The 21,963-nt window shown below is 42.3% G+C and overlaps 2 protein-coding genes across 2 annotated transcripts in view; both read right to left on the bottom strand.

Moving 5' to 3' along the window:
• The window catches only part of LOC119160924 (ceramide-1-phosphate transfer protein), a 31,305-nt gene extending 23,917 nt beyond the window's left edge, over nt 1-7,388 (bottom strand). Inside the window, exons 1-2 of the mRNA XM_075889822.1 lie at nt 7,160-7,388; nt 1,085-1,321 (exon numbers count right to left, since the gene is read on the bottom strand). Of these exons, the coding sequence (XP_075745937.1) occupies nt 1,085-1,321; nt 7,160-7,269 (347 nt within the window). The 5' untranslated portion in view covers nt 7,270-7,388. The remainder of the gene's footprint in view (nt 1-1,084; nt 1,322-7,159) is intronic.
• A 1,540-nt stretch (nt 7,389-8,928) lies between these two features.
• Nucleotides 8,929-20,707, bottom strand: LOC119160934 (EEF1A lysine methyltransferase 4-like). The gene is made up of 4 exons (XM_075889821.1): nt 20,364-20,707; nt 19,535-19,818; nt 15,138-15,427; nt 8,929-10,382 (listed from the first exon to the last, which is right to left on the bottom strand). Exons 1-3 carry the CDS (start codon nt 20,530-20,532, stop codon nt 15,143-15,145), a joined length of 738 nt encoding a protein of 245 aa, XP_075745936.1. The 5' UTR covers nt 20,533-20,707; the 3' UTR covers nt 8,929-10,382; nt 15,138-15,142.
• Nucleotides 20,708-21,963: the final 1,256 nt, after the last annotated feature.

Here is a 21,963-nt window from a genome sequence, read left to right as displayed (position 1 = left end):
ACAGGTAGAGTTGCAAGCACACATGCATGAAATAAATATGAATGCACAGAACAGCATTGAACTTGCAAGTAATTCATGGTTGGACTGCAAAAAGTGCAGACGCAGCCGACACTTTGCGCGTGTTTCCAGAACGCCAAGGAGTCGATCGCAGCAGACTACAGAGATAGATATGTAAAACATTTTAGCTAAGAAAGTATGAAGTCCAACTATGTGTTAATGAACAAGTTAGCCGTTCGATTCAAAGCATAGGTGCTACAAGTGCAAGCATCATTGATATACGTGATGACGTGACCATCATAAAGGCCTTATTCATAACTTCATTTTTAAGGCTAAAGTATTTCGTAGCATTATTTATTTTTCTATTGCCTCATTTCGTACAAAATGAAGCCAGACAGCAAGCAGCCTGTCTGTAGGATGTATGAATGTAGGAAGCCAATTAATTCCATTACTGCTATCCTGTATTGACTAGTATATGGCAAGACAGCAACAGCAGATAATTTCAGCAAAGCCTGGCAGGGTTCAGAAAGAATATGTTGCTTTAAAATAAAACTAATGTCAAACAACAAGTTACTTTAGAGTGACAAACTGATTTCTGAGAAGTATAACACCCATAATTTAAACACTATCAGTTTACTAATAAATGACACCGTTAATGTAAAAAAATTCCCTTTTAAATTTCCCGATAGGATCCCGGGTGGCAACATCCTGCCATCATGGATTTGGAGGCGTTTTTTCATATATTAGCCACATCCGCTCAATGCAACTTATTGAAACTTGCCAGGTCTCCCACTCTCTTATAAAGCAGTGCAGTTCATTTTTGCCGTTTACAAACTATACAGGCGCTACTAGAGGCGGTCGAAATTTGTGAGGTCACAAAGACTTGTGAGGACACTTCAAGTTGGCGTCTGCACCCACATTTTCCTTTTGCGTGTTTTCTACCATATCAAGCATCTTCTTGCAGCAAATGTGGCATCTTTGATACTGTGAAAGAGTGATTTACCAATTCAAAAAAAAAAAGCATCGTTCTTTATAGCGTTCCTTCAAAACAGAAGTGTAAACCTTAAGCACTACAGCCTACACTCACTTGAAGAGAGCAGCGATGAACTCAAGGGCTCTGTGGAGCCGAAGTAGCGTCCGCGAACCTGACGGCTTCTTCTCATCCGCAATAATTCCCTCCTCTTTCTCGTACTCGATCATGGAGTTGAGCGTTTCGTAGTTGTCCCCCACATCATCTGACTTGCGGTAGTCATCCAAGATGTCCAGTTTGCTTTTCACATCAGAGTTGATGAAGCCAAACAGTGAACCGAGGCCTTCGAAGAACCTGTTGGCAAAAACCAGCAGAGTTGTGGGGCAAGGAAGGGCCCCGAGAAGGTGGTTGCTCATACAACACTCGAGTGCTTTCATGGGCACAGTTCTAAATATGCATGGTAGGGAGAAGTTGGCAAGTGTGGGTTCCAGTTCTTTTGAAGAAGAGTCTAACCAGAATTTTTAGACACGTAACTCCGCTGTTGAGAATCTTTGCTTGACCGATGCCACATTTTTCCTATACTATTCTGCCCTCCTCACAATTATTGATTGATATGTAGGGTTTACCATCCCAAAACCACCCTATAGTTATGAGAGAAACCGTAGTGAAGGGCTCCAAAAATTTCTACCACATGGGGTTCTTTAACGTGCACCCAAATTTGAGCACACCAACCTACAGCATTTTCGCCCCCATCAAAAATGCAGCCGCCGTAACCAGGATTTGATCCCACGGCCTGCAAGTCAGCAGCCGAGCACCTTAGCCACTAGACCACAGCGGCGGGGCCTTCGCAATTAATAAATACAATGTTGCATGAAGTTCCCTGCCCTTAATGCTACGATATTCAGTAAATATTTACAGCACTATTTTAGATGGTTTTTTAGCATGCATGCCTGACTACATTTTTGGATCCATCCAATTCATTTATAAACCATAATTATATTTAATTGCAATCATTACAAGCTAATAATACTAATTCTATTGATAGGGAGGAAGGGGGAATAAGAGATGTGTTGGTGCATTCAAGCTCTTCAACAATGAAACATTCTCAAAGCAATATCTCTATGTGACTACCAGGTTGTACTATAACCTTTTTGAGGGTCTATCGTTTTGGTGAAATGTGTCCCAAAAATATGCATCTTTCATTACTGAATTAAATTATTGAGACACATATATTTCAGAAAAAATTGTCTAAAATATTTTTGGCAGACTAATGTGACAAAAAAAACATTCGTGTTTGCACACACATGGTTTATTCGTGAGTAAGAGCAAGATAAATTATAGGAAAAATCTTATGTGACCTAAAAAATTTTGCATTAAAATAAACATATGCATAGTTCGCAGACTACACAAAATAAGTGCATGAAGTCATGTTAAATGAAAATACGGCGGGAAAAAAACCACTTTTATCCAGTCAGCATCGTGTCGCCGCCCACGCTTTTAAGATGCCGCTCACTCATCAACATCAGAGTCTTAACTCGCAAGTAGCTGAAATAGCATGAAGGGCTGCCATTAACTGAATCAGACTCAGATTTGGCAGGAGAGCAGCAGTTCGGAGGAATCACTGCTGGACTGACTTGCGACAGAGAAACCCGAGCTCACTGAGGCAAACTACGCAGGTCAGTGCACTAAAGAAAACTATGTGATTCTGAGCTTGTCCAGAAAGATAAAACAAGTCTAAAACCAGTATTAATCTTTTGTCTTATTGCCAATGAGAAGGAAGTGGTTTTGCAAGTCTCTTGGACACGAAATGGACCGCAGTAGCATTATTGGTGTCAGAGAGCATTCACAGGGAAAAAAACGTGATCACTTACTCAGCAGAAAAAAATCAGAGAGTAACAAATCAGTCACCATTTGAAAAATTCTGAACTAGAAAGCCATCACTTTTGTGAGTGCAACAGATGGCAATCGGCTGAAAAACAAAACCGAAACTAGCCGATGCCCTGCATTAGCAAGGCATTAAAGAGGCCCTGCAACAATTTTTGAGCATGGTCAGAAAAAGCTGCGGATCGGTAGTAGAAGCTTCCGATAACACGCAAACCAAATATTATAGCGCTGCACGTGGCCAGGAATTCACAATAAATTATCTAAGTCAGCTAAAAATTGCTTTCTCTTCTTTCGAGAAATGACAGAAGACGCTCAAAAATCGCGTGTAGAATGCCATCGGTCAGCCATTGGCTGATTTGAGCGATGCACGCTTGGAAGTTACAAGGATCACTGCGGGAGGTCGCGACTTGTCCACGCGTGTGCGCGCGATCACATGGAAAAAGCAGAATAAAATGCTCTAGGTCAAAACGCGCATGCGATGTATTTTCTTTGCCTCTGCCATCCCTCCCTGCTTAGCCTCCAGCGCTTTCGCCGGGACAAGAGAAGAGAGAACGCAATTGCAGCATGCGACAAATCTTTTCAACTCCGCTCGTACTGGACGGATTCTTAAAATTTTTGCGGCGTTGAATTTGTGAGGCAATAAGCTCTTTTAGTGAATCCATTCCACAGTTACTTAAAAAAGTGTTTCAGGGCCCCTGTAAAGAAAAAAAGAAAACTGGAAACACCGACGCAAGGACGAAAATTCACACATTTCATCAGTGTGGCAGCATATGCCAAGCAAGAGAAATGACCAAAAATAACGTCCATTTCAAACATACAGGCAATGAAGTACGTGTACACCTCTGACTGTCTTATGGCTGTTAGCAGATGACGTACATGTACATCTTCAACGTAAAAAGATTAACGGGCCGCTTACAGGCCCTATTGCAAATTTTAGTAAAAAATGGGCAACTGTAACATGTAGGAGATATCTTAAGACACGTTCACACCAGCAACTCGCATCAGTTGTACAATCAAGGTGGTTGCAAGTAGTTGCAAATGGTCGCATTGGTTTAAATGTGGCGTTCTCGGTGCTTCACATTACAACGACGTGGCTGCATTCTCAAAGTTTGCGAACGATGCATTAAATTATTTTACATTGGCAGTAGCCGATGTCTGTGACATCACACATGAAGTACATCAGTGTGACGATGGCTAGATGCCATTAGCTGGTGTGAAAAGTGGTTAGTATTGCTGCTTGGTTCCCAGTTGTGCAGCCTTTGTCTTTTGCCAATGCGAATGGGCCTTTCTAGCTTTCATTCTCAAGCCACAATCATTCCTTGTCTATTATTTATGTGCCAGTGCTGGAATACTGCATGAGATTTTCATGTAGTGAGTTCTAGGGTTGGCACTTTAACACTAGAAAAAAAGCAGTTCTTTGGGGGTGGGGGAAGTATACAGGTGGTAGAAAATTATGCTGCAAAACAGATTACATGCTCAATTTTTAGTCAGAAGGCAACCTAAAGTACATGTACGATAAAATAAAAATAAAAATAAAGAAAACAGTAAGTCAACCATTCTGATTGCACAGATAAAAAATTCCGTCTACATATATGCTATCCACTTCGGACTTAAATCCCCACCAATTATGAATAATATTTGTATTCCACGGTTAGCAGACAGCTCTCGTTCTCAGGTTGAGGTCCCCAATCGGTCGGAACAGATAGTGATGTACTTTTCACTGCTCCAAAGGCAAAGAACTTACACTCAAGATGCAAGCATGTAGCCACTGATGTTCATTCCTCATTCTAGTTAAATTATTGATATAAACAGACGGCTCAATTACTTTGCATTTTTAAGGGAACCACACAGCAATTGGTTGTAAATTGCACGAGAGTGTTGGCGACTGACTGAAAATATTCAGTATCTTCAACATTCTGAACTTACACTGATAAGATGCAAAAATAAAATCAATAAATTATTTCAATACAACAGCAAAAAAACAGCCAACGATGGCCGGTCTTACGTTCAGACCAGCAACCGTGCCACTGTCTAAAAAAACCGCCAGGCCTGCGCGGAACACATGGCATTGTCACAGCGAAAGCTGGAAGAGTGAGTGGCCTTTCAGAGCCTTTTTTCAGAAAACAAATGTGTACCAGCCGCGATGCTTTGCCGGTACGTATGTGGCGGAGGTCTCTGAAGGTCCCTCCCCTCACTACAACAGGCATGCGCACGGAAGGTGTGCATGAATATTGTGTGCGTGTATATACACACGGGCGAAACAAAAAAATCTTTGCAACACAGTCCCAGCGGAAGCTGGAAGAGCGGCCTTTCAGAGCCCTTTTTGTAACACTCTTTGGGTAGCTGCTGCAAGCACACTTGAAGGGTACCCACTACAGCGTTAATCATTGTGCAGTAGGCAGGCACTCAATATGCCATCCATCACCATTCTTTGGAGAAACGTGGCACCCGCTGCACACTCGCAAGGAACTTCATGCAATTTTTTTGTGCTGCGGCTGACAACAAAGAAGAATTATGCCAGAACATTTATGCCAGAAGTACCCCACAATGCCTCACAGTGGGTATGCGCTGCAGTAAATAAATAAACAAGATCAAGCTTTTGTAAATAATCGGAGCGTTCGATGACCCAGTTATTGCGCAGTTCGCATTATGTTACACCTGGTTGTTCCTTTGCGGTTCTAAAACGCCTTATTACTCCTAATATTGCTATCACTTTCCCAACACCAAGCCTGCCTAAGGTCAGTATGCAGATGAGTTACAAGCACTGGTGTGACCAGTGCGGCTCAGTGGTAAATAAAGAAAAAAAAAACTGGTGTGGCTCAGCGGTAGAATACTGGGCTGGCACGCAGGCGACCTGGGTTCGAATCTCATTGTGTCCTTTGTGTTTTTATTTAGGTTTTTTTTTTCTTATTTCACGAGGTAGTGGGTACAGACACCGGTGCGCACGCGACCGGTGTTGTGATCTCACGACAGCTTTCACTGTAAAAATGTGGTGGCTTGGCCAGAGAAAACCAGGCAAGTAGAAACCTATGAGCAGCCCGTGCTTATTGTTCTGTATTGAATATTACTTCATGTTGCACCCACAGCACTGAGCATTTCACAAAAGATTTCATCATCTTTTGCAGCTGTTCCGCGTAGTGAAGACATGTCTGCTGATAAGTGATGTGTACCACACTTGCTTATTTGCAATGCACAAAACTAGTTGTGAGCCACGTTAAGACAGTATGAATGCATTGTCAGAATATTTTTCAGTATTTTCTCAGACGAGGGCACAGTTTTGAAGTTAGTCTTTACACATTCAGGAAGAAATAGTTGATGTGTGTTATTTTAGACTTCAGGTAGTTTGATAACTGTCCTACATCAAGGTCGGATCACACACACTGAGTCTTAAGCAAGTCCCGCGATCATAGAACCAGCACTTATGAATAATATACTGTCCTGTTATTCGTAGGCTCTTGCGCTGCTATGAGTGGAAGCGTAGTGCCATGTATGACAAGCATAACTCAGCCTAGCAGCTCTGCTAAACAAAACTTAAGACACGCAGAACAACTAAACATGAGACGCTCAAGTGCTGTCATTCAAAAGTTCGGAGCTCTGCGCAACGATGCTATGTCGACTTGCCAATAAATGAGACAGCTGCTCGACCTCAAGCGCAAACACTGGACCAAATCTGCACCAATCTTCGATACGGGATACATGGAGCCTCGTTTATTTGATCCCAAAGCACCGGGTAAAGTAAGAGTGAACACGGCATCAAAATTAACTTCCACTCAACTTGCAGTTTAACCGCGCCCTGTCTAGCTTTCGTCTACAATTTTAGCGAAACAGCTTCCAATACAGGCCGGCTCAGGCGCGTGGTCTCAACAAGCGAGCCGGTGGCTTTCAAAATGAGCGCACACTGAGCACGCAAGCCAATGAATGGGGCCCAAAACGTCGTATATATATGCATTGCTTCCTGTCGCAACCGTGACCACAAACAAAAGCAATCATTAAAAGCGAAAGGAATTGGCGGAGAACACCAGGACAGGGATGTATCCCAATCTGCTACATTTCGCATCTACAAACGACCACGTATACATGGGGAGGGCGTTATCACAATCGCTTCGCATCGCGGGACACGATTATGTCAAGGTTTTCCGAAGTATCAACGCCCTTCTGCTGACGGCGCACGCTAATTTAATTAACGCTATATATCAAAGTGAGACGACGTATGACCGTCGCCTCTGAGCGGTTTTGCCATCAGTAGTATAAACATTGAAGTGACACTAAGCGGTAATAAGAAAACAGCTGTGCAATCGCGCTACTCACTTGGACAGCTCTCGGTATGCCGCGATGTAAGAGTCCATGTCAAGGTCGTCTTCATCTTCACGGCTATCCTGCAGGTTTTTTATAACTACCCTGAGGCTGAACACTGACATCGAAATACCTGAGAAAATGTGCTAGTAGTGAGGCGAAAGTGAGCACGAGTTGAGCGTTGGCTCCCTATCCTAAGAGAAGCGAGATCGCGGGCAAAAATGAATGTAAACAAAGAACACAATAACTTTGCCCATTGTTGCCGTATCAAAAGTTCGTTCACGCCAGGTGAACGCCTAGTTTCGGTTTCTTTGCCCGGCGAACCGAAACTACATGTGCATACACTCATTCTTGCACGTTAAAGCGTAAACACCGTAAAGTCATTTTGCACGTGGACATTGAGCGAACCACACAGAACTTGGAGATTAAGATAAAAGTATGGTATGTATCTTGCATGGCATGTATCTTGTATGGTATACAAGACAGCGCGTGGGCTTTGCTGCGGTCACTCTCTCACCATAAAAATCGACACTAAACACCCTACACTGAACAATGAATACCGCATAAAAATTCATTTCCATTCAACACGCACTACGAATACGTGAGATGCTGAAACTGGTAGATGTTCTTTGACAGGACCGCCAGATAGGCACAGCCAAAGGGCGCAGCGCCAAGAATTAAATGCTCTGGTAAGGCTCGTTTTCCTTCACTGAGTTTGCACATCGCACAACATCTCCTCAGTTTTCATATTTGGTAACGTTCGTTATGAAGACATATTTTTGCACGCGCCGAGTGATTTTAATCTTCAGAGTCTGTTTCTTCGCTGCATGTAATTCGAACTATGTCGCAATCATAAAGTCTCATACAATAATACTGCAATTAATATCTTGTCCTGTAAAAGGCTCGTTATTGTTGCATTATCCAATGTCTCAATATCATCAGTGCTCACGACTATGCAAATCTATGACACGTATTTCAAAAGTGCACCTTATCCACGCGTGCCTGGCATGGGATGTCCGAGTTGAAAGTGCGACGTTCCATTTGTAACGCGCCAATTCGTGTGTTGTAGCAAACATTGGCACAACTGTCTCAAATATGTTTTACTAATGCATCCTCTGCTCACAAGCAAAAGCATTCAAAATTAGTGTTCATAAGAATGCAACAGAACATTCTACACTTGCTAGCCTTCCATTTATGTACTTTATATATTAGAAAACTAAATGACCTACCTTGTAAGAGCACATATGCACATTCAGTTACAAATAATTCTACGATGAAGTGTAAACACAACGTTGAATAAACTAGATAGGCAAAAAAGTGCACATTATGCACACATGTGCAAATGGTACACTGTTGAGCTGTTTTCTCCTCGTCAATAACGGTTTGTGTTCTGCAGTGGTCTACCAGTGTTCCAGTACAGATGCAGTTCTGTATTTGTTTCCGTGCCATTGTGGTGCTATGCGCCATAGGTTGACTGCAATGATGGGAATAGGCATTATGGATAGTGCAGTTTTTGTTGGTGCATGTAGCTAGTAGCTTCTGCCTGATCAAACATTAGTTGTCTATCATTGGTTTGTTGTGTAATTCATAGTTTGATTACAATACACAAACACAAAAATGGCAGACAATTTTTCCCATGTATCTCTGTGGCATGCATTTTACTCACAGAATTAATGAACTTCTATGAACTTGCCTTGTAACCTTTTGTTTCTCAAATCTACATACTGTAAACAATAAACATACCTGTGACAGCCGTTTTTAAGTGGCATAAAAAGGCTCGAAAATGGAGTGCTACCTGCGCTCACAGGCACTTGAGCATTTTATTCTTCAGGTATCATATAATAACAGAAGGTAGCAAAATGAACAAGTAGGCACATTTGCATAACAAAGCAGTACAACACATGGCACCACATTCATTGTGATGAAACTTGGTTATGAGCCAGCACTCGTACCTTCATCGAGACTTTCACCTCGCCCATGGCCCATTAAAATAGTATATGGTAGTACATCTTGTAGTCCAAATGAAGTCAACGTGACAAATACTGAAGAAATTATATAAACAAAGCAAAGCATTGAAAAAGTTTCAGTTATCTTCACACTTCAAATGAAGTTGATACCATATCACAAGTCAGCCGGAATACAAGAGAGCAGAAGGGCAGAAAAAGAAAAAACATTTGACAGAAAAATAATAGGCACACACACAGCACAGTACACAGCAGGAAACACAACAGCAAACACAACATCCATGTTGTCACACGGCAGCTCTCGACATCCAACTGAGAGAACAACACACTGTGCTATACTGCAGGTTTGAGGCCAAGAATGAATCACATTTTATGTGTGTGTAACAAACATGCAGAGCTCTGCTCGCTTCAAAAAATGTGTCAAGACATTCCCTACAAGCACGGAATGACTTGAAAGTAAAGCCGTTGTAAACCTTCTCAGGACTTCCCAATTGTACTGCTGTGTATTGACTCAGCTACCTATATGAACTATGCCAACAGGTGTGCCAGTTGCTGCCCCTGTTCTCCACGCAATTATGCAACAAGATAACAAACACAAACAGCACCTGAATATTCTAAGAGCGACAGATACGCGCCTCCAGGCTCGTGATCCCATAGTAAAATTAGGCTTTCCGTGCCTTCTTTATAGAGTTATGATACACGAGCTTGTTAATCATTTTGCAGGTAAAGCAAGCACATCCAAGAGGTTACACATAAAACCCACTTTCTGTCATTCTATATACACAAGAGTGGTGGCATCAACTGGCAATCAGGAAGATTAAGCATGTCTTATGAGTTTAGAGTGACATAACTATGTGCTTCTTGAGTAGATTTTGCAACACAACTGGTAATCTTGCAGATTATCCAACGTTGAAGAACAGTCGTGAATAGCTAAGATATTATTGTGCTTGCTAAAAGAAATGCTGAACAAAAATTCAAAAAATAAAAAAACTGACGAAACTTCGAACTTTGACTTGGAAGATGCCACTGCTCCAATGAACAGAGTTTATTTGTCGTATTTTTTCAACAGTTGCTTCTATTTTTCATGAATTGTCAGCGTGCAGCGACTGCTCGTGAGTGCGAGCTGTCATGTCGAACTCACTGAGACGCATGCAGGATGCACGTGTTCTTGTACTCTTCCTTTTCTCCGCATGTCCTTTCATTTTTCCTTTCCACAAAAGCGCTCGTGTTTTGCCCCAGCTGGAAGCATTGTTCACTGCCGTCACTGTTCATACCTATTCAGGGAACCAAAATAAAATATGAGCGAGTGGAGAGACACGAGCAATGGCTGGCATTGTTGGCTTGCCAGATTCGGGCGAGCCTGACGTCACGAAACGTCACCTTCCCCAGCTTATGGCGCTGCCGCTAAATGCAGTAGTTTGTGAAAAACACATTAAATTCATTATTATCCTGTAGTTTCTGCTCGGAATGAAGGTTGTCTCTATCGATTTCAGAATCCAATTTATCTGTTAGGCTGAAAATATTGGAGTCAAAAACTTTGTTCAACATCCCTTCAATGTGCTTTGCTTGCATAACACTGAGCAGCAGAAAGTTCTCATTATGCCTGCTTATATCACCTTCCTACCACACAACGTGATCCGCTTCCACTCAAGGGTGGCACACAAGCCTAACTGGCCTATATGCAAAATCCTAACTCCTATATACAGTAAAAAAACAAGCAAGGCTTAATAGTGCCCCATGAGTGAGAGCGGGATCTAGAAAAGCATGCATGGTTCTACAGATAAGTCTGGACCAGAGGACAAACTTTATAATTATGTGATGCATATCTATTAATGTATATCCATCATGTATATCTATTACAGATAAAAGCATGTCTATTAATGTTTGTATTTTCCTGACTAAACTTAGGTTGCAGTCTCAACTACCCACTGAAGTGCCTACATTTGGATGGTGTATAATGGCTGAAGTGTTGATTTGCGATCATATTATGTGGTATTAGAAAGAACATGGCTGGTACAATGTGATCCTCAAGTCATTTACTATGGTGTTTTTCACATGCCACTGTGCAGCTTTAACTCACCAAGAAAGTAGAGCAGACTGTTGAAATTCCTTTTGCTTAAGCTCACCTGCTGAGACAGCGGTACATGAATTACTAAAGAGACAGGATCTCAAAAATCTTTTTCAAGATCCTCCCAAACTACCCTGATAACTGAAAGAGCATGGAACCGATATGGGTACGCTTACTCTGGCAAACCTGGGAGTGAGGCAGCTCGCATGCTTGCTTGCATGCATGTGACCACATGCGTGTGATTGACATACATTCTCAATTTGCATAACGTGATATTTCCGAAAAGTTGCTTAGAATGTCCTCTCATTTTGACGAATGGACAGAGTCAAGCAGCCATCGATGCATGCCAGGATAGGTGTGACGAATAGTCAAAAATAGGATATTCATAAAGTAGCAGGATCACCTGCTGAAGAGTGGGATCTCTGCGCCAAGTGCGATACATGGTTTGACTTGAAATACACATATTTCAGGACAATCAAAGAAGTATAGGTGGCACTGCCATTCATATATTGACAATATGAGACAGTCACTATTATTTATTGATGATGAAGCAAGGAGAATGCATCACTTCGAGGGTTGACGAACTGAAAGCCAAGTTAGAACGGGAAATAGCAGAAAGGAGGGTGACTTACCGAGTTGCAGCTGCTCGAGGAGAAACAGTGGCTAGAGGCTCAGCAAGAAGAGGTGGCACAGAAAAAGTTTGAGACGGTAGCATACGACCGTGCGACGGAAGCTCAAACACTGGCAAAACCCTCTTACTCCGTCCATGAAATACCGCAAGCTAAAACGGGGATGAGCGACAGTCCGACAACAGCAACCACGAGTCAAAGCGCCGAATTTATGCTGGGACAAGACATTGAGCTGCTCATACTGGAAATGAGGTACCTTAATCATGAAGATATGAAGCAAAAATGCGAAAGGTGACAACCTATCTTTGGCCCCACTGAAGTCATATGGCGCAGCGGCCGGACATTAAGACCTATATTCGGAGAGTGCAGGAAAGCCCTTATCATATGTGGTGGAGAGAAACGAGAGAAGGCTCAATAAGAACCCCCCCCCTCCCCAAAAAGGACAAAAAGCGAAGGAGGAATGCCAACTAACCAGTACAGGCATGTATACTGAAATAAGGGTGCCTCCTGTATGAGACGGGCAGTACAATAAGCTACTGACCAGAACAAATACCTCCTGTTTTGAACCAGAGAAGAAGTCACAATAGAAGAACTATGGTTGAAAATCAATGCAGCTAATCCCACTTGGGAGGCATTAGAGGACATGGTAGCGATACATGCTGGCACCACAAAAGTGCATGCAAGAACTGATCACTTCAACAAACTCTGCAGCAATGCTTTCTTCCAAGATGACCAGCTGAATGGGGAGAGCTCAGTATCATCGCTTTATGATCTACGCTCTTGTAGATGAGGCCTGAGAAAGCAAAGCTCAGCAAGACCACTGCAGGGAGTGGAACACTTTGGTCCAGAAATGATTTACGGAGCCCCGCCATGGTGGTCTAGTGGCTAAGGTACTCGACTGCTGACCCGCAGATCGCGGGATCGAATCTTGGCTGCGGACCTAAGCCCCGCACAGAACTAAGCCCCGCACAGAACTAAGCCCCGCACAAGATGAATGCTTGCAAATGAAAAACAAGTGAGAAATGCAAACGAAGGCCAGAACAGGTCGTTTTTTACTTAAACAAGAGTGGGTACCGGCACAAAGAGAAATGGAAGGAGTAGTTTGGCATCCTGTAGTGGGAGCATTGTAGTAGTGTGCTGGGATGCCTCGCAGAAACACATCTACGAGACTCCGTAATACCCCCACATAATGAATGTTTCGTTATGATGGGGTTGAGCAGCGTCAAAGATTGCCACAAGGGTGGAAGATGAGGTTTTCTTGGCAATTTGGGTAGCAAGTGGAAATGATCCTGTGAAAGGTGTGGGACATATGTGGATAACTGGTCGCACTGATGGCCTGAAAGCGGCATGGAGAGAGACATCTCGGAACTCAAGCAGCCAGTGGTGGTCTTGGGGGAGACCTATATGGTAAAACAGATAAGAGCTGGGAGGCTTCTTCCTGCTGACATGGATAAAAAGGCTGGGCATCTTTACTGTCAATACTACACGAAAGTGCACACGTAAGACCACATGGGCTGCACAGGAGACGGCGTCCTACATCCATTAGTGAAGTGTTGTACTTTAGAAGGGCAGAGGACGCCACTGCAACATAAATGAAGGTTTCGTTTCCCACCATGGATGCCGAATAGGCTGCATATTTAGAATGCCAGTGTGCACTAGCCAGTGAATGCCATATAAGAGCAGAATAATCACTGCTCCATGCTTCTCACAGCTTTCATGTTGAGTGTAACAGCACACACTTTTTTTTCGCCACTTAGGCTCACATAGAAGAAAGTTTATACAATCCAGGAAGCATACTTGCATTCCGGGAAGGGACTACACACATTGGCGACTACCATAACAGCAGACTCAGGTCTGAAAGAGCACAAATATAGTTAGCTGGGAGCTACCTAGCAGACTGTAGAAGATGAAACATTAACCACATGAATATCGATGGCGACTCGAAGATTAAAACTCATGTCTTTTGACCATGCAGATGCGAGTGAATTCGACTCACAGTAACTCAATGTTAACAATATGTTCGTATGGTCGAAAAATCAGCCAATACCTGGAAGGGCAACAAGAAAAATTTTGGATGCCCTTAACAAGAGACTACCACTTTCTGTGTTGGATATTTGCAGCGAAGGTGTATACCTTTTGTTGGTCTGAAAATTTTGTGCCGTGAACACAACAGATGCTTGCATGCTTCTCTGCTAGATTATGTGCACACTTCTTGCATTTTCACTTCCAAGCGCATTCTAGCAGGTGAACAGAGAAGCCAATGAACAGGTTCACTACAGACTTGTATACAACTGCGACGTCCAAACTGAATTTCAACCTCTGGATGGCTTAGAGGCCCTTTAACAATTGAAGGCAAAAGGCATCATCTTTCTTTGCAATCAGGCAAACATCATAGAACTCAGCATCCATTTCAATAAAGAAAACTCCACAACACTCATAACACCACATAAGGGATGGTAAGGCTCCTGTGAACAATAGCAGCACCCTGCCATGCATTCCTGCTAAAAATCAGGTTGCAGTTCCATTTTACCTTACACAGGGTTTCCAAATGACATGAAACAGCCCTCTTTTCACCCCACAAGCTTCTTGCTTTCTTATATGAAAGAGAGGCCCGTCTAGAAACTCATTCAGTTCATTTTAAGACTGCAATGGTAGACCGCCCATGGCACCAGAAAATCAAAGGCATCAGAAGAACAGCATGAATGCAATGCTAGATGAAAGGAACAAATCTGTCTTGTTTAAAATGGTCCCACAACCAATCATGGCATACCACAGTTACCACAAAGCAATTATCTCTACAATTGCTTAAACCTAATAATAAAACAATACTTACGTCTACACAAAATGATAAAATGATACCAACATACCCTCCCATCCTTCCCCCACCCCTTAGCATGTGTGCAGTGATGCAGCTTTGCTGGATATTCAAGACACAGGGTAGATGGCAGCCAATTTTCGCAGCAACATTTGGCTCACATGTTCACAGGAGCTTTGTCAACAGATATGTCCTCCTAATGTGTATGTTCAGAAAGTGTTTCAGGGCCTTTCTAACAAGAAACATTAAATAACATTTAATTTTCTCAAAGCACAGTTAATATTGCACAAGACAAAGTGAACCAAGACAACATGTTCCTTGTATGTTATCAAAATTGAAATGTCTGCTGAATTTTGGGAAAGCCCCAACCAACTGACTTAGCTGACTGCTGCCATATATTAGGAAGCAATTTTCAGTTTCAATAATGCATCTTTGACAAACAAGTGTCATATATGCTGCTCTATAAGTCTCAGTCCAAGGTAAAAACTAGAAATGTGAAAAGAACTAAATATCATACTAGTGTCAGGAGGCTAAAATCTTCAAAAGAAAGTCCTCGTTGTCAGGTTCGCTGCTTTGGCTAGCGTTTGAATTCCGTCGAAAGATTGGCAGGTGGTAGCATGGTGTGGCACCCAAAGAAAGTTCTCGGCCTTTGGTCATGACATAGCAGAAGTAGTGAAAGCTGGTACCAAACTTGAACGTGTCGATAGACCAGTCATACTGGGCATTGGCATAGAGCGGGCTGCGAAAATGAGGCTGTGCAAACGTGATGGAAATGAAGCGGCCACCACTGCGCAAGACACGGCTGACCTGCAACAAGGATAACATGAACAGCATAGGTACATCAAGACGAGTCACTTTCGTCAATCTCTCCCAGCTTGTGTCCACAATTTCACAATGTAACCAATATAGGTAATCTCTTCAAGTCTTAACAGGACATGAGTATGAGGGAAAAAAGATAATGATTTAAAAGAAAGCAGCAAGACAAGCGGCTGCACAGATGTTTGTGGTTGTTCAGCCATTTTCTATTGTCTTAATACTTTTTCCACTATTGAATCTGTGAACATGAATTCTTGAAGGTTTGCCTGCACTTCAGGTATAAGTGACAGAAAGCCACATTTCAACATTCCGTCTAGCCAGGTGGCAAAGAGATGGTGGGCACAATCATGTGAGGACAACAGATAATAAAAGAGACCACAGCCTTCACAATCTGCATGCTATGTCGGAACTGCAGAAATCACCTGTCACGGTTCTGTGCAACAAGCACTGGAAGCGTTACTATCTTCAAGTTCACAACACATGCGTTTAAGCAGCTTGTGCCAACATTGAGATAGCTACGAGCCACTGCCAGAAGTGATAACCTGACTTGCAGCACAAAAGGCTGCACGCCTACCCAAGGCAGGCTTTTGACAGATAGCAAACCACCAGGAAACAGAGCAGACTGCCATTTCTGACACACTTTAAAGCGGTCTGTAACATTCAGTAGCTCCCTACACGAGTAGCAAGTGTGCACATAAAAACATTTCACAAATATAAGTGGTAACTGCAACGCTTCTTATTATGTTACGTTTTATTCACAGATGATGTTTGTAGATTTAAAAAATTTAGCAAAAGAATACAGAACTTTACTAAGCCGGCACAATAGAAAGAATAGGACAAGCAAAGAATTCAAGAAGGGGTACATGTAATGTCGGATGAGATGAACTATGTCATGTTGTACTTGCACCAATAAGATAGCAATGTGACACAAGCAATATGCTACTTCAAGTTGTTTCTGCATACACTTACCACAAGAATAAATGGTTTTTCCCCTTCCACCAGGTGAGTAATGAAAAACTAAGTATTCATTTACAGCTATAAAAATGTAAACACACAAAACATTTTGCTACCTTGTCACTTTATTCGATGCTTCAAGCTGCTGTGTAGTTGACTGCACCTTTGTTAGAGTTCGGTAAAGCATATAGCACTCATTTAACCATATGGTGTAGTAGCGCAAATTCAACGGGGACGAAGAGGACAAGAAAACACGACACTCGCTACACTCGCAACTAAATTTTATTTCAGAAGCAGCACTTCATATATAACCCATAACCCTAGCGACACAGAAAAGAACTACGAACACTGAATCATTGCCAACAGAAGCTTTTGCGCAGACTCAAGCAATAGTACACGGCAGTTAAGCTTAGACACTTTTAGATGACATAACTAAAAACAGCCCTGGGTAACATCAAATCAATAAAAACAAAAAAAAAACAAAAAAATTTTGCGGGAATTCACACGTGTTTGAAACAAAATTTTGAAACGACAAGAAGGAGAGTATGACACATGCAAACACTGATCTCAATTAAGTCCTTCAAGGTAGCTGGCTTCTCGGTTACTTAACGAAACCGATGACTGACTAATGCATCCTTCTTTTCTTTTTTTAATGTGAAAGGCTTCGACAATTTCTCTGGTTAGTCGGTTTGCATGACGGAAGACTACGGTTGTGTCACTGTACAGTGGTGAGCAGCCACACTGGGAACAGTGTCCCTTTATGTGAGAATGAATGTTAGTTCCTAATGATCGCTTGTGTTCTAAAAGTCGGGTGTTCAAACAACGACCCGTCTGGCCGATGTATACCTTTCCACACGTTAGCGGCAAGCAATACACGACTGATAGGCTACACTTAACAAACTTCGTTGTGTGATTTACCGTACAACTACCAGCATTAGTGTTTACTGCTATGAAAACTTTACGGTCTAGTTTGGAACATATTTTACTAAGCTTGTTGGGTGCCGAAAAAACTAATTCTAGGCCATAGCGATTACCTACGTTTTTTAAGTTATGGGCAATCTTGTGCGCATATGGAACTGACACGATCTTCCTCCTGTTTTCATTACCTGTCATTTTTTCATGAAAGTTGTTGCATACGTGACTAATCAGCTTGTTAGCTGATCTACACAACATGTGTTTTTCGTACCCAGCATTTTTTAGCCTGATAATTTGTTGGTTGAAGCTTTCGCTAATTTTTTCTGGACATGACTTTGTTAAGGCTGCTCTCAAACATGAAAAGGCTATGCCACTCTTTACAACCTTAGAATGTGCCGATCGGTAGCTAAGTAAGGGTTTTTCCGTTCGCGAATTGTATGACCAGCATACATGTTCTGCTGTGGCATCTAACTCAATATCCAAAAACTGCAGTTTGTCATTGACTGGTAACTCATGAGTAAATTCAAGCCCTCTACTATTTTTCTTGAAGACTTTCAAAACTTCTGCTACCATTTTATCCCGATCATCCGATTCAATAAAAACCAAAAAGTCATCTACAAACCGAAACACTTTGAGTGCAAGCCCTTTAAGGTTTAAATCTATTGCCTTGTCCATTTTTGCTAAATAAAATGTGCTTAAAACCGGGGCTACTTTCGAGCCTATTGTGATACCGGATTTTTGTCGGTACATAGCCTTGTTCAACATAACAAATGTCGATCTAAGGTAAAAAGTCAACAATTCAAGAAAGGCATCCACTGATACACCACACCTATTCACAAACTCTAACTCATCGTTTTCTTCTGTTATACATTGCTTTACACTAGACAATAGCGGACCATGCGGGATGTTGTAATACATATCTTGTATGTCTACGCTGAAGAAATAGCATTTTCCTGGGTTATGTGTGCTTAAATACGAAACTAACGCCTCACAGTTTGGCAGACTGAAAGGATCCGATACCTTCAATGTCTTAAGGTGACACTGAAGATACGAAGACAAGCATAGTTGCCACGAGTCCCTTTCGGATACAATAGCCCTGAATGGAATATCAATTTTATGAGTCTTTGCCGCAAAAAATAACTCAAGATGCAAGCTACCTGCGCTTTTTACGGCTGATGCAATCCGTTCCAATTTACTGTTCTCTAGTAAAGTGAGAGCCATTTGCTTAACCTTGTTTGCTTTTACGTCTACACGGACAAAATTTTTTTCCACGGCTGCCAATGCCTTATCATGAAAGAGACCTTCCGGCATGACAACCAAACAACCTTCCTTATCTGACGTAAGAAAACGCAAGCTGTTTTTTACACCAAAGTTCACTAAATTTCTTACGTGATGTTGTTTTCTGTCGCTGGTTATTGTCCTTGAAAGCACTTCAGCATATAGCACTTCAGTTCATTCGTCTAGTGCTGGTATTTGCTCACTGGGTATTTGAACTGTCTTTCGACACCAGTGGATGTCACGTACCTTTTTCCTTATTGAGTGTAACACGAAGGAAACTAAACACACAGCCCATGAATGACATAATATGACCCTTGTGCTAGCATAAGTAAGTCAATCAATAAAGCATGTTGCTGTTTATAAATAAAGAAATATTGTAAGCAAACACTGTGTCATCCCTTAAATAGAGTGGTTGCATGAATATTCTGTCAATTTGACAAGAGAAAAAAAAAATCGGCTTCCAAATGGCAGCTTAAGACAGTCGCATGCAGTCGTGTTGAGGGCTACTTTTTGAAAACTTCATGATGCACGTCTCTGGCGGAAATCATTGCACACATAGTTAGATGAACACAGGAAAAAAGCTTTGTGAACAGTTACAGCACACAAATTGCTTTTTCTGTCCACACCGTTTCTTTTTCTGTGTTCCCACATCTGAATGTACAATGATTTCCACCATGCACTACTTTCCCTGTGTACTGGGCAATGTCAATGTCCTTAAAGAAAACCAGACGATTGATATTTCCGCAGTGCTCCACTATGGGTTACCTCATTGTCATATCGTAATTTTGGGACATTAAACACCAGATATTATAATTATTTGACTACTTTTTTCACTGTTTTTTTTTCATTATTTCATATTTACATCACATACTCTTTCTTGTTACTCCAAGTTTCCTAGTCTCTGCCCATGAGTATTTTACGCTTGAAGTATAGAAACACTGATCAACTTGCCTCGCTGAGAACTTTGGTCACTGTCGCTTTGGTCTGTTCCGACACATTCCACGGGTCCTTTTCCTTTACCATCATCGAATCAATGGTGGCTTTCTCTATTACTACGTCAAACGAGCTCTCCAAAAACTGAAGGTTCGTGGCATCCATGACGTGCCACTTCATTTTGGCACAATCGCTGCAGTGTACCGACATGTTGTTGATCACAACGTGTGAATAGTCAATGTTTTCAATGTTCCTAAAGCCATCCTTGTACAGCAGTTCACTAAGCGGACTATTTCCACAACCTGAAAAGAAAGACACGAGTGCCAAAATCAATCGGTTGAAAAATAAGGTCCTTCATTCATCTGGGCTGTCACCAACTTGTAAACACGTTTGATATCGCACGTCATTTCAGACGGTCACAAACGGAAAGAAAAGCCATGAATGCTTGTGTAGAATAATTTCATGAAACCAAGAAATAATGAAGCTGAGGAATGTATTTGGGTAATATTTGTACGTTTTAACGATACTGTAGTAAGTACGAGATACTACATACATACAAACATAAATGAGGTAATGAGTACTGCTTTTTTAAATGAAAAATAATGTCTTTTTACCATGAATAATCTGCTGATTTTATTACGTTGTGTTTAACATAATAAAAAAGCAGCTCTTAATTTATCCTTCCGGTTTCGTGCAACATTACCACGCGGTCAAATCTCGATCGCGCTTGAAACCGATCGTGATCGAGTTTATAGGTCCTGACTCGCTCGTTTGGGCAAAATGCGGAAGTGCAATTATGATGCTATGCGAAACACCCCCATCTCGAAATTTGGAACGGACCACCTACCTAACATGAGTATCCGGTCGGTATCGTGGACGTGTTGTTTGACGAGGTGGGCATACGTATGGTAGGGAAGCAGCCAGTCGTAAGTGTCCTCGTTCCGATACCTGTCATCCCAGTAAGCGACGTCGCAGTAGCTTGCGTTTTCCTTCGGAATAGTCGCCACGCTGTTCATGGTGCTTTCTTCAACGTCAAGCCCAGCGCAACGCGTCTTCAATGCAACAGTCAACACAACGGCAGCATACACGTGCCACTGGGCCAGAGTGTACTAACTGGGTATCGCCACGCATTGCTCGCTTCCCCGCGGAAACACACGTGGACACGCGAGTTCTGACAGGAACCCCACATGCTGGCAGAGAACAGACAACTGTCTTGGGTACGCCATATTTGGCACTGTGGTCAGCTTCAGTTACACGCTTCTAATCACTCTAGTTCTATGCTTTATGATGCCATAAGCCATAACGTCTTTAGCAGCAACTGAAAACGTAATTGTTGCATTGTTGTTTTCTCAACACAAAGCGCGCTATTACTATTACCTTATTCTGTCTTAGTGTGGCCTCGAAGATTCCCTTAAGCTTGAGCAAGTACGTCTTTGCGCTATCTTCAACAGATGTCGCGGTAATACGTAAAACGCGCATATAATGCATGAGCGCGCATTTTGAACGTTTGAACGGTGCTACATTGTACTTTCCATATTCCTCGAACTTAATCGCTAAGAACTTATGCACGTGCCAATGACCCAGAGATAAGATGAAGGCTTTTGCGAGCTGCGAGCACTTATTCCCATAGACGTGCTGTTATAACCGGTAATGCAAGGACATGTCTTGCAAACACACGGAGGGGGGGGGGGGGGGGTGAGGGCTGAGTTGCGACAGGGGTCGCAAAGTCAACCCCTTGATAGGGAGGGCACACGCTTATGCCCTAAAAGGACGCCCACCGGCTTACCTCATCTGTGCACTAGGGGCGCACGCCTAAGGAATTTTCTAGCTCGTCCGAAATTATTTCGGGGGGGGGGGGGGGGGGGGGGCAGGTAGGTGTGGTCTAGTGTCATTTTGGGGTCTTTATACCATGACAAAAACAAAAGTTTGGGAGGGGGCATGGGGGTTGGGTGTGCCCCCCCCCCCGTACCTAGCCACTCGCCTTTGCCCTGTTGAAGTGGCCGTAGTAAAGGAAAGTATAATGAAGTCAACACGCTCACCTAAGGGTTCAGCTAAAGCAACGTATTTTCCAAATCACCGCTAATTCTGTGAAGCAACGCAAGATATCGAACACCACCCGTAATAAAAGCAAGTGCTGAAACATCAAAGAGATGCACCACAGAAATGATGTAAAGTGTATTTTATTTGTTTCACAAAGAGACATTGCAAGCAACTAAGTTATTGTGAGGAATTATGTGACGGCTTATGTAGCAATAAAAAAAAAACAATTGTTTCTTTCCCAAAGGGAAACTAATCGGGTGCATGAATAGAAAGTTATTGTTTTATCTAGGCAAAATAAGAAATCTCAAGCAAGTGCATGTGCTAGAAAGGTTCAATAAAAGAGTTTACATAGGAAAGGGAGCACACAAAATTCAGTATATATATAAGAGAAATAAGCACTGTCTTGA

Source organism: Rhipicephalus microplus, chromosome 3, assembly GCF_043290135.1.
Source record: "Rhipicephalus microplus isolate Deutch F79 chromosome 3, USDA_Rmic, whole genome shotgun sequence".
In the NCBI taxonomy this organism is placed as follows: Eukaryota; Metazoa; Arthropoda; class Arachnida; order Ixodida; family Ixodidae; genus Rhipicephalus; species Rhipicephalus microplus.
The sequence above is the reverse complement of the archived record's forward strand: the minus strand, read 5'-3'. Positions and strand labels throughout refer to the sequence as shown.